The sequence below is a fragment of the Folsomia candida genome, unplaced genomic scaffold, assembly GCF_002217175.1.
Source record: "Folsomia candida strain VU population unplaced genomic scaffold, ASM221717v1 Fcan01_Sc011, whole genome shotgun sequence".
NCBI lineage: Eukaryota > Metazoa > Arthropoda > Collembola > Entomobryomorpha > Isotomidae > Folsomia > Folsomia candida.
The window spans coordinates 336,832-356,036 of NW_019091203.1; the positions used below are offsets into that span (position 1 = coordinate 336,832).

A 19,205-nucleotide genomic window follows, 5' to 3' on the forward strand; every position below is an offset into this window, starting at 1 on the left:
CAAATTTTTCATCAATATTCAAGCAACATTTATTTCAAAGCTTTGCACGAGATAGGAAAATTTGATTGCAGGCAGACATAAATAAATATTTCGTTTTTTGGAGAAAAGGAGTTTACATAGGTCAGAATGGTTGTAACGAAAGGAATGTGGAACTCGATGCATATTTGGCAAGCTAAGCAGGCGAGTCTTTGGAATTTTCCACTCGAATGGGATCCAAAACGGAAGAAACTAGTGTATTATTATTTCTCTAAAAAATTATATATCTGGGCAGCCGTTATTTGTTGCATGGCAGTAAACATATTTATTTCTCTGCTTCTGTTTCTAAGCCACATATTTGGTTATATTACCTTGTCCTTCATTCCTGCGATTTTACTAATCGCGATAAACATTTGGTTAGTACTGATATTTCTGATGCAATTAGTTTTACTAAACATTGTGCAGGATCCGGTTGCCGCGTATAACGCATTAATCCGTTTGGATCGAGGTTTAAAGGCAGGTCCGAATTGTATAATTACATCATGTTAACACTCTATATACATACACTGCCCGGAACAATTATCCGGTAGGTTTTTCCAAAGCTATGTATATCACGTACAATTGGTGAGATAACAATTTGAAACAGTGCAGAGTCAAAGGTCAAAGGTTATGATTTTTTTTTACCTCAAACCCAAAAGGTCACCTACCTCAAAGAAATTTTTGCCTTGTTTTTTTATTATTTTTTATAAAAGAGGGGCAACTCATCGCAAGCATTTTGATATGCACATCATATAGCCTCGATTTTATCAACAACACAGTGAAATTTTTTGAAAAGTGTAGTTGTGAAATTTTGTCCCATAAATGTTATAACTTTTCAAAAAATCACTATGGCGTTGAAAAAATTTGACAGAGGCGATATGATATGCAAATCAAAGTGTTTATGATGAGTTGCCCCTCTTTTATAAAAATTAAAAAAATAAAAAATTTCTTTGAGGTAGGTGACCTTTTGGGATTGGGGTAAAAAAATCATAACCTTTGACCTTGTCTGCACTGTTTCAAAACAGGGTTCCCAAATTCCCACAAATGCGATTGTCTATAACCACGCAAAATTTCAAATTGCTATCTTACCAATTATACCAGATGTCAAATCTTTGGAAAAACATGTCGGATAATTGTTCCTGACAGTTTACATATTGTTTAACGTACTTTCGTATGCGCGTTTCAAATTTGAATTTTCGTGTCTCAGCTTTCCCTTCCTTCGTGAATTCAAATCGCGATGTTTAAAGTTGTTCATCTAAATACATACGTTTTCTTAAAATCATCACTCTATTGCTCCAAGAAATATAGGTAAATTTTGGGTTCACAATGCGATGAGGTTAGAATTTGGATTTTTATCTTTCATGACAAAATATATACCATGTAGCTTGTACTCATTGAGTAGCTTCATCTTCTTTATGCCAACACTTTATCCGCATATCTGTCCGTCCGCCTGTTTGTCGGCAAGATAACGGAGGACGGATCGAGGTAATGGAGATTGGTTTGTGTGATCAAAAATATGTACACATAATTCTAGGAGTAAGATGGTATCAACTTGTGAAATCAAACCCCTTACGATCCTAAGGGCGTGATGTGGGGCAAAATGAGATCTTTGACTGAAAATTAGTCAATAACAAAAAAGATATACGGTGAAATTAAATGTACGGTGAGCGTGTTCGAGTTCAAGGTAGGCTACGCGTTTGCTACGCTTTATTTTTTTTGTGAATATTTTATTTTGATATTCTTCTGGACGAAAAACTGAAAATTCTAACCTCTTAGCTTTGCAAATCTAAAATTATCGATTTTTAGAAGCATTACCTTGAAAAAACAGAACGGAGATGAATCGCCATTTGAATAACTACAGACATGGCTCAAGGGAAAGTTGAGACACAACAATTTAAATTCAAAACTCGTGTATCACGGAACACTAATTTGTTGTTTTATTTTTTAGTTCTCGTTCTCATCTCATCAAGGAAAAAAATAACTTCAAAAAGGACGAGAGATCTCACCTTTTTTGTCCATTACTACTCAGCATTTCCTTTTTTCGTAGTTCCGTTCCTCGTTTATTTTGATGCTGATCCAATTGCACAGTTCCATTTAAAAATCACCTTAATGTCTGCGGCAAATCGTAACTTTTTGATTTATCTGACTATAAGAGTGGTTAGTTTTATATTACTTTCTGTAACAATATTCGAAGCGTCTAGATTTATTTCGGGTCTAATTCCTATCCTCACAATTGGTACACGATTGATAGTTGACTGCATTTTACATCTGGATAAAATTTTTATGCACTGGCGTTGTATCCGCTTTAATGAAATCCTCCGTTGGAATGAAATTTTGCACATAATTTTGCAATCTGTTTATGAAGTGAGCAGCTCGACAATAATACTTGCATGTTGATCCCATTTTTGAGTGGGGTCTGTTGTAATTTTGTAAGTCTGAAGATGTATGATAAGTTGCCAAGTTTTATTTATTTCACAATAATTACCATAGCTGCTGTTATGCTGGTAGTAACTAAGATAATGATAACTCTAATTGTACACGTCCACGAGAAAGGTAAAATTTTGAGAGATAAATGGAATGCGAGGTTAACGATATTAAGTATTTTAAGAGAAAGTTGGCCAGTGTAAGGGTCGTCACGTTATACGGAGGACTACTAGGATTTAACGTGTATAAAGTGGATAAAGAAGTAAGGGCGAGATATTATTGGGAAATTGCGAATTACACTGTCACGCTCTGTTTGTCGGTTACATTGTAGTGTTACATTTTACGAAAGGAAGGGGTAAACAAGTTAGGGAAAATATATGTATTTTCTAGAAAAATGATTATGATAATTGTGAAATCCGCGTAATATAAGAATTCCGTCAATGGGGAAATGTGCTTGGGGACACATTCCAGAACATTTATTTTTCGATGTACCATTATTTAACTGTAATGTTTATAGTCATGTAACAACTTATATACACTCTAAACAAAGTTGAGCAAAGCTGGTTGAGTAAAATGAAGTTGATCAAATTTTTGTCAACGTTGGACAAAATTTATACTTCTAAAGCGTAAAATTTACACAATAAAGTTGTGTAAAGCAAGTTTTACTCAACATTGAACAAAATTTGACTTTTTTTCTGATTAAATATAAAATTAATCAATGTTGGGCGATAAATGCACAACAAGTTGACTAACTTTTACTCAACACGTTGATTAATTTTTACTCAACGCGTTGAGTAAAATCAACTTCGCCTATTTATCAGCCACACGAACGCTGTCAGTTGGTTACAGCAAGTTTAAAAAGAAGCAGCAGTAAATTTATTCGATCATCATTAGTCAATATTTAAAATGGCCCGACGACTTGAAAAATCTCTTAAAATAACCGGTGGAGTCCAATCTGCAGATAAGTTAAAAGGTAAGGTGATTTTTATTTATTTTTTTAACTATAGTTATAAAATAAAATATTTTTTTGTGCTTATTTTTTTTTGCAGGGAACGATGACGACGACAGTTTTTTTAATTTGCTGGACGGTGCCGCTGGTTTACCATAAGAACACGGTTGCTGAAATGATTTCATCAGTTGCCCACACATTTAAATTAATTACAACCAGAGAGGTTAGTAAATAGATAAGGGCTTCGTCAGATTATCTCTAAAAATTATACTTGTATGTATGTATGTATGTATGTATGTACATAATTAGTATTTGGAAGTAATATCCCAGTATCTTTATGATAATTAATTGTTTTGTACTTATGTAGAATTTATAAAATGTAAAACGAGTACAATAATAATAAATAATGAATTTTAAGAAGGTAAAGAATGTATTTTAATCAGCATAAAAAGCAACCTTTGGTCAACCAAAGAGTAAATTTTAATCACTTATTGATGATTTTTTAACTGCAAGTTGAGTAAAAATTCAACAACTTGTTGAGTTAAAATTCCACAACTTGCTGAGTAAAAATTCCACAACTTGCTGAGTAAAAATTCCACAACTTGCTGAGCAAAAGTTACTCAACGAAGTTGAGTAAAATTTAACCAACGGTTGTGTCATCCTCTTTTTTACTCAACCTTGGACAAAATTTTACACAACCTTGTAGAAATTTTCTACAACTTTGTTTAGAGTGTATGTATGTATGTAGGTATGTATGTACGTAGATACGTATTCTGATTCCACACATACAGCTTTCCAGCAATAAATACATAAAAAATTTGAAAATTTTATAAATTAATTAATTGTTGGACAATAATTTGGGTTGAGCATTGTTTGCCTTCCCATTGTAAGTATTGTACATATGTATGTACATGTCCCAGCATATATCAACAAATACAAACATAGAAAAGTATAATACAACAGGGTGGAATATATTAGGAATCTATTCATCAATTGCATTTCCAAAATTTGTGAACAACCAGCAATTAACCTTGGGGCTATATTTATACTTCATAATTTCTGCAAGTAGTAGTACGATACACATTAATAAACCAATCCCACAGACATAAAAACCCGTTGTGACCTTAGAACTAAAATCCAGTCGTGAAACCGCCTCGAATTTCGAACCGGTCCAGTTTGCATAGTGCCCCAGTAACTTTTTCGGTTTCCACAAGTTGTGCAAGATTTTCAAGTGTGTCAAAATTCCGGAAGACACAAATGCAGTTAGGCGTTTCTCCACATAATTACTTCGTACCGGAGGTAAAACCCAACCCCTAACTGCCGTGAAGAAGGAGTGTCCATCTCCTTTGACGTATGTCACCTTTGCTTGATAATCGTTCAAAAACATTGTAATTGCCGCGATATTCTCCTTGGTGTCCATTAACGCTACCTTTTCACAAGTCTTCAAACTTTTTATCACTCCGTAACTATCCCGCTCATCGTATTCTACTGGTTGGATAGGGTAATCAAGTAACGCATTTTTGTCGTAAGGTTCACTTAAACTACCCTTTGGTGAAAACGTTGCATTCCGTACCTGCATTAAATTATCATCCATCCCAAAATGTGGTTTTAGCCTATTAAATAAACTTTTTGCTGTTTTCCAGTTGTTCACCTGCAGCTTACGAATATTATCGCAATAAATAAGGATCTGGATGTAGAACAATTTATAACAAAAATAATCCACAGGAGGTACCCTATCAAAAACATTGCCGGCTAGGAGATCAAATGGCATAAGGATTTTAATTCCCTCAACGTCCATTATGCTTGTCCAGGGGGATTTGTAACCCGCTGGAACAATCAAATCCATCGTGAACCAGGTTTTGTACCAATTCGTCAAAATTGTTCCTATGAAAATAGTCCATAACGCGACAAGAGTACAAACTCCGGAAATGGGATATCTCTTTTGCCGAAATCTAGTCTCGTAGACTGATAACGAAGCCGAGTTTTCCAAGGATATGCCTATAAGCAGAAGCATTGCATCCGAAATATGCCTTCGAAGTAGTGAGGTCAAAATTAACACCACTATGCTAAAACATATCGATATGCATGCCCAAATTGTCACATCAAATGGGGTACTTAGCGCCGCTAACATTAAGGAATTCCCCTTTATTCCGTAACATGATACAAAGCTAAACTTTTGAACATTATTCATCACAAAACTAACTCCTGCGAACCTCCAGAAAGCCATTATTTGCATCGGATCAATATTGTGCAATGGCGTCAAGTTTACCAAACCAGAAACCAGTGTATCTTGTAATATAACAAAGGAGAGAAATCCGTGAAACGACGTCAAATTCGCTAACCATTGATAGCCATAGCGAGAACCGCGCATTCCCGAAATACCAATTTCACCAAATACGTTACTCAGAATGTTTTGACCAAGCATACCGGTTGTAGTCCAAAAATATTTGTTTAACATGGACGTATTTTTACCCAGTACGGCCAACTGGTCGAAACAATCCGCTGGTGCACAATGGATATGGTACCATGCTTCCGAGTGTTCCATCCCTGTAGTGCGTGTCGGCTGATGGTACAAATTGAGGTAACCCAACCGTAACAATGAATTATCTTCTATAGTAACATCTACTAGTATAACTTCAGTGCGACGGAGATAAGCTAAGACATTGCCCCTTCTAAAGTAAATTTCCACGTCTTGCTTTGCACCTGTCATCATAATGAAGTAATTCAAAGGCCAGGACGTGTATATGAAGATGGGAAGAATTATAAAGGTGTAATATTCGTTCTTCTCAAACAACCCAGCTTTCTCTGGTAGAATGGTAAAAGTGGCCCAGCAATGCGGCGCCGGAATGCGTCTTCGCACAAGGGAAAATTTATTCTGGATAACCTCTCCTGTCACCAAGCTGATCCTGTCATCGTAATCAAGCAACATAACTGGTCCGTGTGTAGGCCTCTTGGTTCCCCAGGATAATTTGCCCAGCGTGAAGACCATTGTCGTACAGTTCTCGAACGCGAGTAAATAGTCTGTTAAATTATCGCGGATGATGTCGAGTGTAGCATTATTGTTGGTCACGTCAATTGTGGTACCACCAACACGGGTTTGTGTCAAACTGCGTGTAAGAATTTGTGCCAAAATTACAAAATGATGAGCTGAAAATTTCGCCATTACACGAACAGACCAGTTCAACAGAATTATCTATGTGGAGGCGTGAATGTTTGTTATGTGTTTAATTACAAAGTGATAATTGATCTATCTAAATATGTTCTGTAATGTTATTGCTGTTCATATTACTGTTCATGTTGGCTACCGATAATCTGTCAGCCTAACGATTGTCTTTGATAATTCGTACGATCAATGAGAACCCCCAATGCTAACCAGTCCGATTATTTTTGTGTTATTATGCAACAAGAAATTCCGACAGGATTTCGAAGTTCAGCAATAGCTTTTGGAACAGTATGCACTAAGAACTTACTGATGTGGATAGTCAATCCCAAAGTAAAATCAATATCCTGTCTGGCCTAAGTGGTTATGAGGCAAATAATTTAAATATGTACGCGTGTTTGGAAACAATTCGAGAAAAACAAGGAAATAAAATTATGCTCAATTAAGTACCACTTTCCTGCTTAAACGTCGATATCCTGCCGGACAGATAAATCATAGTATGTACAAACATCCGTTGCTATCATTAACCTAATGGTGCCAACCTTGTCAAATTGCTTTGATACGTAAGTAGTTATGTTTAGAGCCTAATTGTTTAAGGAAACCTTCGAAATATTCGAGCATATGGGTCAAATTCGGTTTTGGTTGCAGTGATACGCACAAAACTTCCTCGGAATGGGGATATTCAAATGTGTGAAAAATTCGAAATTGTTTCAAATTTGGACAACCATTTTTTAAAACTTGATAAACGGCTGGTAGAGAGCTCTCGGATCTGATCATAATTTTCAAAATTTCTACCCGGTCGGAAAACTTGTCACAAAGGTGGATCAATTTGGATTGGAGTTCGTGCTCTTGATAGATTTCAATTTTGGCGCTAATTCGTTTCGCGAGTCGGTCGTCTATGAAATCGAAAAAGGGGGAAATTTCGTACTTAAGGGAGAGCGCGAATCTAGTATTTTGAAGGGAAAGGACGATTTTATTCCAAAAATGGGACACGTGTCGGGCCGCTTTTAGCGGGGCGGATTTCTGTTGCAAAATTTGTGACAAAATCTGTAAGTTTTAAAAGAATAGAGTTTCAAATTTCGTAAAAATTTTGGGATTGGTTTGAACAAATTATTCGAGTTAAGAAGTATCTACTGTTGAACCGATATTAACAGTCTCAATTCCTTAGAAATTTTTTTGAGAGGTTATTTGGCTTTTTGAAAAAAAAATATCAATTATCTGCCAGAAAACCTCTCAGATTTTTTTCAGACTATTAATATCAGCTGAACAGTAATGTGTACATACTTACAATCGGATTATTTAGTGCGAGCTCCAGAGCGTTTATTTTCTTTGGAGGAGGCTCCATTATAAAAATCTAGACAATATGTATTATTGTTAATTTCGGCTAATTTTTTGTCTTATTTTGCATATATTTAATTTGCAATTGGTATTCTTATATATTTTTAAATATATTTTTTTATTTGGGACCTGCCAGTATTCGAAACTTGTCAATGTCCAATTTTATGAAATTGCTCCAGTTTAAGTTAAATATGTGAATTGAAATTCACCACGGAATAAATAGGATGTCTTTCTTTTTGCCGGGAATCCCGACTCGGGATCCAGATGCGGACTGGACCCTATTTTCCTTTCAAATGTTTGCGTTTAGGGCCGTACAAACAATATGTGCCTTGATTTTGGGGATTGGTCAAAGTTAAGCACGTCAAATATATGTATATTTGTAGCAGCGGCCTAATGAAGCTAAAAGTGGAAATGGGGTCCAACAAACCATAACATCTTTTATGTACGGTCCATTATCCCCTCGAACCGAAAACCCTTTCCCCTTTTCAGGCTAAAAGAACTACATATCACTCACATTAGAGCTCTTTAACCGAATGTATGTACATATGCTCACAGATTTTAATCAAACAGTGTCAATCGATTACACACATAATTCAAATGAAATTTGCAAAACATAATTCTCAGGTTGGGGGGACATTTGTATTTGCATCCAAGGATAAAAAGCGCAGTAAACTTGGTTACGTTCTTGCGTCTTTGGATGCAAATAATATCTTACCAATCATGAGCACTGACAGGTTTACACAATATTTTGGTTTGGTTTTAGTTTACTCATTATTCTTTGAGCATGCATCGCGAGTCTAGAGGTGAAATGGATATCCATTTTATCCAATCCATTTGGAATCCAATCCATGGATATGGATTGGATTGGATAATCAGAGATCTGGATTGGATTGGATGGATTTTCGGTTGTGGAAAAATTATGAATTTTCACTGTGACTTTCTGTATAGAAATCATAACCAGGACATTATGTTATTCTAAATATTCTAAAATCTGTGTATTTATCTACGTATATTTTTAACTTAAAGCAGGCGGGTGTATTGCTGGTTTGGTCGGTAACATATTGGCATTTGAAAGGAGAGCCAAATTCACTAATGTTGGCATCTAGTTTTTGCCTGTCGATTGGCGGTCATATAAACTAGTTTTGTTATATTAAAAATATAACGACATTTAATAATAGGTGTATATATCATGGCAGTGTTTTTTAAAATATAGTTTTGCTGATTTTGTAAATATTATATCCATGTTTTTACACTGGATTCTATTGGTTTAATTTAAAACTAGTGCTGGATAATATAGATTTTTTGTTTTTGGTTTGAATTGGATTGGATTTTTAATGGTTTGAAAGTTATGGATTGGATTGGATATTTTTTTTACAAAATTTCGCATGGATTGGATAAATGTGAACCAAGTTTTGTACCAACCCGTCAAAATTGTTCCTATCAAAATGATCCATAATGCAACAAGAGTATCAACTCCGCAAATGGAATATCCCTTTTGGCGAAATCTAATGCCATAGGCTGACCACGAAGCCGAGTACTCTAAGGACATCCTAATGATAAGAAACACTGCATCTGTAATATTTCTTCTGGGTATTGAGGTCAAAATTAAGACCACCATTATAAAACATATCCCCACACATGCCCAAATTGTCACATCAAATGGGCTGCTTAGTGCTGTTAACATTACGGAATTTCCTCTTATTCCGTAACACGATACAAAGCTAAACTTTTGAACTGTAGGGATTGGATATCCCCCACCCGACGATCCTACCACTCGGCACACGGAAGTCACCGTGGCCGAGCAAGACAGAAAAAGGAAGATCTCTCTCCGTCTCCAGACAGACCGACCCGAGGGTTCCGAGTGTGAACACCTCCACAACTCTTCTCTCCACATTTTCTGGCACCACGCTTTCAGCGTGGCTGCCATTTTGAAAATTATATTCTACATACAAGTTTCCCATTTCATACATTATTCCACAAGTTATCATTTGAAATTTGGTGTTAAATAAATCCGAAAAACTATTGTCAAGCTATATTTTGTTGGGTATTGAACAGTCGGTCTAATTTGGAGCACATGAACCATAATAATAATTCTTTGTGAGTCGGAAAAACTATCTGGCAGTTTAGTTGAATTATCGTGCATAAAAAGTTTCCGTAGTGAAAGAAAGAGACATAATTTTGTCGGTGTGACAGTGCTAAGCGAGAGACAATCCGATTCATCCTCCCCGTGCCCGTCGTCGCTCCATCTTGGCTACCCCCTGTGGCGTGTGAAGGTGTCCGTGACCAGAGGCGTGTCACATCCGTCCCCCGTGGACCCTGACGTCCGTTACTCGATGAGACTCGCCCATATCCCCTTACCGAGCCCACGGCGCCACGCATTACGCCCACAGAACGTCATTCAATACAAACCCAGAGCCTCCCAGTCTTGCAAAACCCATTATGTACATCGGTCGAACATTGCAGAATGGCGTGGAATTTTCAAAATCAGAAATCAACGTGTCCTGTAGGATCAGAAAGGAGAGAAATCCGTGAAACGAGGTCAAATTCGCTAAACGCTGATAGTAATGGCGAGATGGGTCCCGGGTATTAATTTGATCAAACAAGTCACGCAGAATATTTTTGCCAAACGGACCTATTGCGGTCCAAAAATACTTGTTCAGGTGTGACACATGTTTACCAAGTTGTGCCAACTGGTCGAAGCAATCCGCATGGTACCAAGCTGCAGAGTCCTCCATCCCTGTGACGGGTTTCTTAATGTGGTACAAGTTGTGGTAATCAAATCGTAATAAAAAATTACCTCCGCCGGTCATATCTACTAGGATAACTTCAGTGCAATAGAGACTAGCTAAAACATTGATCCTCCTAAGATAAATTTCCACGTCTTGCTTTGCTCCTGTCAGCATGATGAAGTCATTTGAAAGCCAAGAGCTGTATATGAAGGATGGCTGCCTTCTAAGGGTATAATGCCGGTTCCCATCAAGCAAGCTAGCTTTTTCCGGTAGGATTGTCAATGTAGCCCAACAATGTGGAGCCGAATTACGCCTTCGCAAAAGAGAAAATTTATTCTGAATAATATCTCCTGTCACCAAGCTGATCCTGGCATCGTAATCAAGCAACATAACTGGTCCATGTGTTGGCCCCTTGGTTCCCCAGGAAAATTTGCCCTGGGTGTAGACCATTTTTGTGCAATTTTCAAATGGGACAAAATAGTCCGCTACCTTAATACGGATGTCGTCAAGTGCAACATTGTCGTGTGTTTTGTCAATTATAGCAAGACTTTAAGTCTTGCTATAATTGACAAATTTTTACATCCATCAGTGTAATACACTGATGGATGTAAAAATTTGTGCCACAATTAGAAGAAGACGAACGCTATATTTCGCTATTGCCATTTTACATGAACCTTATTTAAAGCGGAAATATATACAAGGATTTGTGGATATTTGCAACGTGTTTAATTACGAGACGAGCACTGATTCAAATGTTCTTGCTGCTAGGATATGTTTATGTTGGCTACCAATAATCTACATATCATTTATCAGCTTAACACTTGCATATCTTGAGTAATTTGAAATTTTTAATGAAAACCTATCTTACGATAAACCAAGCCAATTACCTCTATTTGCTCCTTAAGAAACTCCTTCTTGCTGAATTTCATGGTTTAGTAATTACCTTTATTAACGTCAGGGATAAGAATTTATTTACTGGTGTGCATCGCCAATCGCAAAGAAAATCAATATCTCGTCAGATCGAGGTGGTTATAACGCAAACACATTACATATGCACACGTGTAAGAAAACAATACAAGCAAAAGAATGATATCAAATTATGCTCAATTAAGTATAAGTTTATGTATTTACTGTAAAAACATCGATATCCTGCTGGACATATGCATGCGTTCGGTTGTCTTCGCCAAGCTTATGATACCAATTTTTTTTTACTTTCGTAATTGTGTATAAAACCTAATTGTATATGAAAACATTCGGATTATCTGTATTCGACCATTTTGTACATACTTACATTTGTATTGATACACATGTATGTAGATTAGAAATAAAATTTTGATAAAATGATCGCCATTTTTATCACTATCGCATATGTTGTAATAACTAGTGTTCTACATTGGTCTGGTCCCCGACTGGAACCGAACCGAAAACTCTTGTTCGGTCTCGCGCCGAACCGCAACCAATAGCAAAAGTTCGGTCTGGTCTTGGTCCTAGTTTTCCAGGACCGGATTGATAAGCTTAGATCCAATAACTTTTATCGTTAAATATGTATAATATATTTAATCCGCAGCATTTTGTTTGACACATTTTTTAAGATGGATGGATTTTTTAAAGTATTTTTAACGAGTTTATCACCTTTTTTACATAAGGGTAGTAATTTAAAAAAAAACGAAAGGTTCAAAGCCAATATCATGTTTTCGGTGAGCCACTTTGAACTCTTTGAAACTCTTTCAAACTCTCTACAGGGTAAGTTTTATAAAAACAGGTTTACAAAAATTTTGTAACGATGTATACCCGTATATCCAAGGTCACTAGCCATTTAATGCCAGTAATTAATGCTGTGTACATACGCAAGACCCTGGACTTTTATACAAACCTCACCTTAAAACAAGGTTGCAAAATGCATGTAGTCATACAATAATAAAAAACAATCCTGGACTATTTTAGTAAGACTTGTTTATTGCATCACATTTTCAAATAACAAATCCTGTAACACCGACGCAACATTTCGTAATTTGAATTACTTTCTCTCATCCTTTCCACCTTTCAAGACAGGAGGAGCTCCGAAATGTTCCTGGATCTCATCCATACTTTTGCCCTTAGTTTCCGGGACGAAAATGATGATAAATGCTGTTCCCACCGCGCAAACACCGGCAAATCCCCAGTAGCAGGCGGGCTAGTAACAAAAATGATTCACGATCTTACAATACCTTTATTGGAAGGGTTAAGCTGGAGTAATGTTCTGCAATTGTGATGGTAATTTTGATTGTGGACATATGTATTTGCAATCACAATTCCCACCAAAACTCACACTACTCTTACGCTATCTCAATTTTGTAAGAAACTAAGATTACAAACTTACCGCTCCGACTGCCTTTAGCAGATTGGCGTAAAATTTGGTCACAATAAAGGACAGAAACCAGTTGAACATGGTAGCCATCGATGCCACCAGTCCTAATAATTAATGAGTAACAACCTCGTCATTTTTATAAACTTTTCCATTTTAATTAAAGCCGAATGAAAAAGTTTATACAAGTGCCTTTGTATTGCATACAAACATGTGTGGTCATTAACCTTTCGTTTTTGCAGGAAGTAGTTCACCCAACATCATCCAAGGAAGTGGACCGAATCCAATGCTAAATGCTGTAATCTGTACATATATATTTAATTACTTAAATAAACAATACACATTATGTAAATCTGCAACGGTATCCAGAAAGCTAGCTGTTCCAACAAATGAAAAAATCATGCTGACAAAAATTTAATTCATTCCATTAGTAGAAATAAATAGTGCAAGATTAAAGCTTAATGAACTTTAGGGATAATATAAATCTGGGCTGATTTCAACAATTTAAGGGGGAGAATATAACATTTCCGGAGGGTAGTTGTACTAAAAAATTCACAAAAAAAGGTATTGAACTTACAAAAATCATGAGGGAGACGAGTGGAAGCCAACCAATACCATTGTCCAAGCTATGGCTCTGGAGCATAAAGAACAAGCCCAAGGCCACCAGTGACACGCACATGACTGAGGCTGACGCTATGAGCAGAATTTTCCGGCCTAGTTTATCCACCACAAAAACGGCACCCAACGTGGCAAAGACCTGAATTCCCGTTACGATTATGGCTGACTCCAAGGCAGGCAAGTCGGACCCGGCAGCCTCAAAAATATCCGAGGTGTAGAAAATCACAGCGTTGATACCTTAAATAGGATGAAACGTCCTTTAGCTTACTTACTTCGAAGTTCATTCTATGCTTTGCTTTTTCTATCGGTACTGACCTGATAACTGTTGGAAAAACATTAAGGCAAACATAATCAAGGCAGGGCGAAGATTTTGCGGCAATTTTAAATCACTCAGCTTAGCCTTGTTCGTTAGGGCTTCGGTCACACCGGCTTGAATCTATGTGCAAAAGTGAAAGACAGATTAGCTTAATTAGGACTTTAAACCCGATTTTTAAAATTGATAACGGGTTCTGGTCAAGGGTGTATGGTGCAATCTAGCTACGTTGCGAAACGCAGCCAGGGGGGCAGTGCCGGATCAATAAATTTAAGCCCCTGCCGGCCCAAAACTAATAATCTACGCTGGAGGCACTGTGTCTGGCTTAATTAACAATACTTAATAAGGTAATGAAATTTTATGACTTTAAAAACAGTACAAACTTGATTACAAAGTTACGGAGTGGATATCTGGGAATTTTTTAAAACTACTAAAATTCATTATTTGAATAAATATTGTCAATGGGACAGCGACGATTATGATTTTTGGGCCTGCAAGGGCCCGTAAGTTTATAGTTCTGGCACTGCATCCCTTTCACAACGTACTTAGCTAGAGTGCATCATACACACTTGGTACTGGTGCCTATTCGAGTAAGGGGCGGAGTATGTAGTGCCAAATTATTAGTATCATAACATTCACAAAAATCAACTGTGCAAATTGTGCAAATTGTCAACAAAATCAATTTACATATGTGTTTCGAAATTTCGGTTTTAATTATTACCAATGTAAGTTTTAAATAAGATTTACTCACAATGCTCATCTCGTCCTCAACTTCTTGGGGTGACGTTTTCCTTCTGAACCAACAGAGCGCCTTGCTCGCTTCGGCCTCCTTGCCCTTCATAAGTAGATAGCGGGGTGAGTCCTGAACGAAAAAAATGGCGACCAGGAAGACAAGAGGGAAGACTCCGCAGATAAAAGAAATCCACTGATAATCGACCAGAAGACCGAGGCAATTGCTAAAAATTATATGCACCAAAACACATAATTGATAAGGCATTTAAAATATTTTAATGATGATGCCATTTCTCAATTTTTTAAAATACTAAAAATTGTTTTAATGCTAAATTTTTTATTAATTAAAAGTTTTTTCAAAATTAATTTTTATAATTTCATGGAAGTGATTCTGTAAAAAAAATTGCGCTTAATTTTTGAAATCGGGCCAAAATTCGAAAAGTTACAACCTTTTTAGAAATCCGAATTTTGACTGATTTTTTTTTAAATTCCGCCACGGACGTAATCATGCCTATTCTGGAAAACACAAAAATATTGGTCCACTTATTTTTGAGCGTGCACAAGTTAAAATTAGTCCGGTCGGTATCGGCGATAACCACCTCACACCATCGCATTGTTAGCATACCCTGTCTAGAGTGCTTTTTTAACAACATTTGCAACCTCCAGCGCAATGAACTTGTCAGGAGTTTTTAAATAAACGGCTATGGCGGAGAAAATGAAGTAAAATATTCAGATGTAACATACACGACAAGAATTCCAATAACCAGCAGCAATTGGAAGCAAGAACCCAAAGCTCCGCGGATACTATCTTCCGCGGTTTCTCCAATGTACACCGGGGCAACGAGAGAGAACCCGCCACCACAAAATCCTATTAAATAAGGGGTTTATGTATTTTTTGTAAAATATTACGTATGTAGGTTGAGAATAGGGCATCCAAACCAGGGGAATTTTGAGATTTTTAGTTTTTCAAAAATTGATTGAACCCGGTTTTCTACAGATCTAGCTTTAAACCCTTTTATGAAACCGATTAAAATTTTACGAAACTTGTGATGTAAAGTTTAAAGTGTAACCAAATTTAGGCATTCATTCAGGGTAAAAAAATTTCGGAAAAAATAATTATTACTGGAAGGAAAAATTAATAATATTGGCGTACTTCTACAGCAATTCACTTTATGAACACAATACTTTAAAAAAATGTGGTTGATGGAGAATTTAAAACCGGTTTTGGATGCCCTACTTAAAAATTTCAATCCATAAGATCATACTGAAAGTGACAAATGTTTGGGTTCGTCCATAAATTATGTAAGGCAAAAATATAGATTTTCTAGACCTTGCCCCCCCCCCTTTCAGCATGTGTCACATACTTATATAAGCCTGATATCATTAGAGCCTTATTCACCCTATCCCCCTTTCGCGTTACATAATTTATGGATGGCCCCTTAACCAAATTTTTACGTACGCGTATGTACGGGTAAGTTTGCATACCTGTAATAAACCGACCAGCAAGGATCATAGCAAGATTTGTAGCAAAGCCGATGAGAAGCCAGCCCAGCACGAAGGGGAGCGAGAGAAGCATCATGGTGTGTTTTCGACCAATTCTGTCCATCAAGAAACCCACAACAGGCGCAGAAAGTAGCGCGCCCAACTGTTCAATAGAATAAAGTATATGACTGAGCGCATAAATTGATAAATATTTCCAAGGGGGCCTAAGACATCGAATAAATCGTCGCTTAGAATTTCGCTTAATAAGCGAGCTCATGGGTCAAGCGAGCACAAACTCAACTAGTAACTGGGGTTAAGGTCGGTTAGCTCCGGTCGGAGCAAAATTTTGTAATTGTCATAATTTCTGCCATAAGCGAGAAACTAAGCGAAATTCACAGCGGCGATTTTTTCGTGTCTGAGATCCCCCAATTAAATAGTTAAACGTGTAACGGTGGTGATTACATTTAAGATTGAACCGATCCAAGATTTTGTTTCGTCAGACATATCCTTAAAGTCATCCGAATCCTTTTCCAGGCTTGGCAAACCCGGGCTTGTCCATGCCAACACGGTTCCCAAACCAAACGCTCCGATCGTAGCTGAAAGAAAATATGTTAATTCAAACATATAATCATTATCAGGTAACAATTAATAATAGAATTTAATTAGTGCTAGTAATCGATTCGATCGGGTTATCCGGCCAGATTATCGTGACATGACCCGTTCAGCAAATCGGATCGGATAAAAAAACCGCCTTATAAAAAATCTGAGACGATTCGACGGATCGGATATTAAGTTTTTCATTGACACTAATGATTAGTTTCTATTTGCGCGAAAATATTGTGTGAAAATAATTAATTCGCAATCTCTCTATTGTCGGGTCGGATTTACCAATACTAACTCTAATTTTGTAGATCAAGATAATTCGTGTAGTTAAAATTTAGATTTCGATTATGGAACTGGCAACTTAACCATGTTACCATCGATTAACTAAAATAGATAATTTCCATCAATTGGTACCGAATAAATTTGACAATTACATAAACGTTAGTAATTAAGAGAGTTGTAATTTTTGGGACAATAATTCCAAATAAATCTTCATTGGTCAATCGATTAAAATTTAATTTGCAAAAACGCTAAAAAACAATTTAGCCGCAAAGCTTACCAGCCATTGCGGCATAAAGTTGGGTGCTTTTGTCCATCCTGACGGTCAAAATTAATCCCAGTACAAGCAAACCTATAACTTCTTGACCAGACAATAACTTGTTTAAAGGACAAAAGTCGGCTCGTCACTGGAAAATTAATTACAAAGTATTTGCATAAGTACGTATTTTATTCGGTTAAACAATGCTTATCAGACTTAACATATCAGTTTAGCCTGATAAGCCAGCCCATTCTCGTCGCATTGGCATTTCGCGTGAAATAATTAATCAGTTGGGACGTGTAAGTTTAATCCAAGAGATAAATGCATACCAAACATTTTTTTAATAAGTAGGTATTAGTTATTCAGACATAAAATTAATTGGCCAGGAATATGGAGCGATATTAAATTTAACCTTCATGTTACGATAATATAGAAACCATCGTATTAGTTTAAATCCCCGATATAACATTGTCAATTTGCAGGGTACGGGAAACCCGGGGATTTGTCTAGAAAAAAACCCATCCCATGTAGGTTATTCCAGGGTTTTGGTAGGTTTTTTCGGTTTGTTTTTGTTTTTGTGGTTTTGTCAGTTTTTGGACAAGTTGGGACAAACTGCTTAAAATAATATATCGGAGTAAAACTATTTCAATATTCAAATTCAGAATGAATTGATAAGCTATTATTTTAAGCATTTCAGTTTTAAGCATGTCACTTGATCTTTCCAGTCAAACGGCCACGCTTACCTAGTAAATTAAATAGCAAACCAAAAATTCTATGCATGTTATTGATATATACTTGAAAATTCGAGTCAAACATTAAATACTCAAAATTTCAAGCTGAATCCGAAAATTTAATTAACACTGATATGAACTGGAGTTGAAATAATTCTGTTTTAATCCGTACCAAAAATCTTACAAGAAACTTCCAATTGGCATTAGGGTTTTCCTAGATTTGATACCTAAAACCAACAAAAACCCAAAAAAAACAGGGTAGCATACCCTGCAAATTATATGTCGCTAGTACCCTTTGATTGAGGATTCCGGTGCTAAATTACGTTTCCCTGCTCTACGTATTGATAATGGTTTTTTTAGCTAAAGCTGCGTTATTTCCATGGGGCTAAATTCTCACCGGTCGTTAATACATACATCATTCGGCGATAAAACGTATTCTAGAATACCCAACAATAATAAATTCTTGGGACATTTTGGTACATAAATTTTTATAATTGTAAATTTTAGGTAAGTTTCTTTAATATTGAAAAACAACTCAGTAGTCACGAGATAAAAAATGTGACACCGGTGGCATAAATAATATTGGCATACATATGGTACGAGAATAGTTAAAACGACTGCGTCACTCTTGCCAAACATATAAATACAAGCTGACGATTGATAAGCAAGATAACATACGAGCTCAATTGTATAAGCATACATAATTATAAAAAAGAACAATGGGATAAATTCTGTCGGTGACCAGTCCATCATCAAGATTGTGGATTGGTGTCCACAACTAAAATATTTGGGACAGGTATGACAGGTAAATATATATGTAACCGACTGCGTAATTATATAAAAAACATATTGCCACGCCCTTTGAACCAAATAACTCCATCAATCCTCTGGGGTTTCCATTTTTAATAAAATGGGTAATCCTCTCCGGAGAAAAAATTCGATCCCATCCTAGTCCGTCGGATCGGATCGGTTCAAAAATCCGATCAGATCAATCAGTGGCATAGAATATGTACAATTAATACAATCTCGCCAGGGTTCGGAAAAACCTAGGGTTTTATTCAAAAAGTAATAAAACCCATAGGTTTTAATGGGTTTGACATTTTAAGTGGGTTTTATTTGAGTTTTAATGGGTTTTATTGGGTTTATTAGGTTTTAAGTAGTAATTTAACAAAAATAATTCGCTATTATTGCAAATTCAATTCCAATCATATACAAATTCCTTTGTCCAT

The 19,205-nt window shown here is 36.4% G+C and overlaps 1 protein-coding gene and 1 long non-coding RNA gene across 2 annotated transcripts; one reads left to right on the forward strand and one right to left on the reverse strand.

The window, feature by feature from the left end:
* The first annotated feature begins 3,090 nt into the window (after nt 1-3,090).
* On the forward strand, nt 3,091-3,814 carry LOC118436938. Its single transcript, XR_004835797.1, has 2 exons — nt 3,091-3,412; nt 3,489-3,814. It is a non-coding gene; the product is annotated as an uncharacterized LOC118436938 (long non-coding RNA).
* Nucleotides 3,815-12,551: 8,737 nt separating this feature from the next.
* Nucleotides 12,552-17,414, reverse strand: LOC110854921 (facilitated trehalose transporter Tret1). The gene is made up of 10 exons (XM_022103352.2): nt 17,267-17,414; nt 16,567-16,700; nt 16,108-16,267; nt 15,367-15,490; nt 14,642-14,846; nt 13,893-14,013; nt 13,537-13,814; nt 13,187-13,262; nt 12,975-13,066; nt 12,552-12,788 (listed from the first exon to the last, which is right to left on the reverse strand). The coding sequence occupies exons 1-10, from the start codon at nt 17,301-17,303 to the stop codon at nt 12,633-12,635; spliced, it is 1,383 nt and encodes a 460-aa protein (XP_021959044.1). The 5' UTR covers nt 17,304-17,414; the 3' UTR covers nt 12,552-12,632.
* Nucleotides 17,415-19,205: the final 1,791 nt, after the last annotated feature.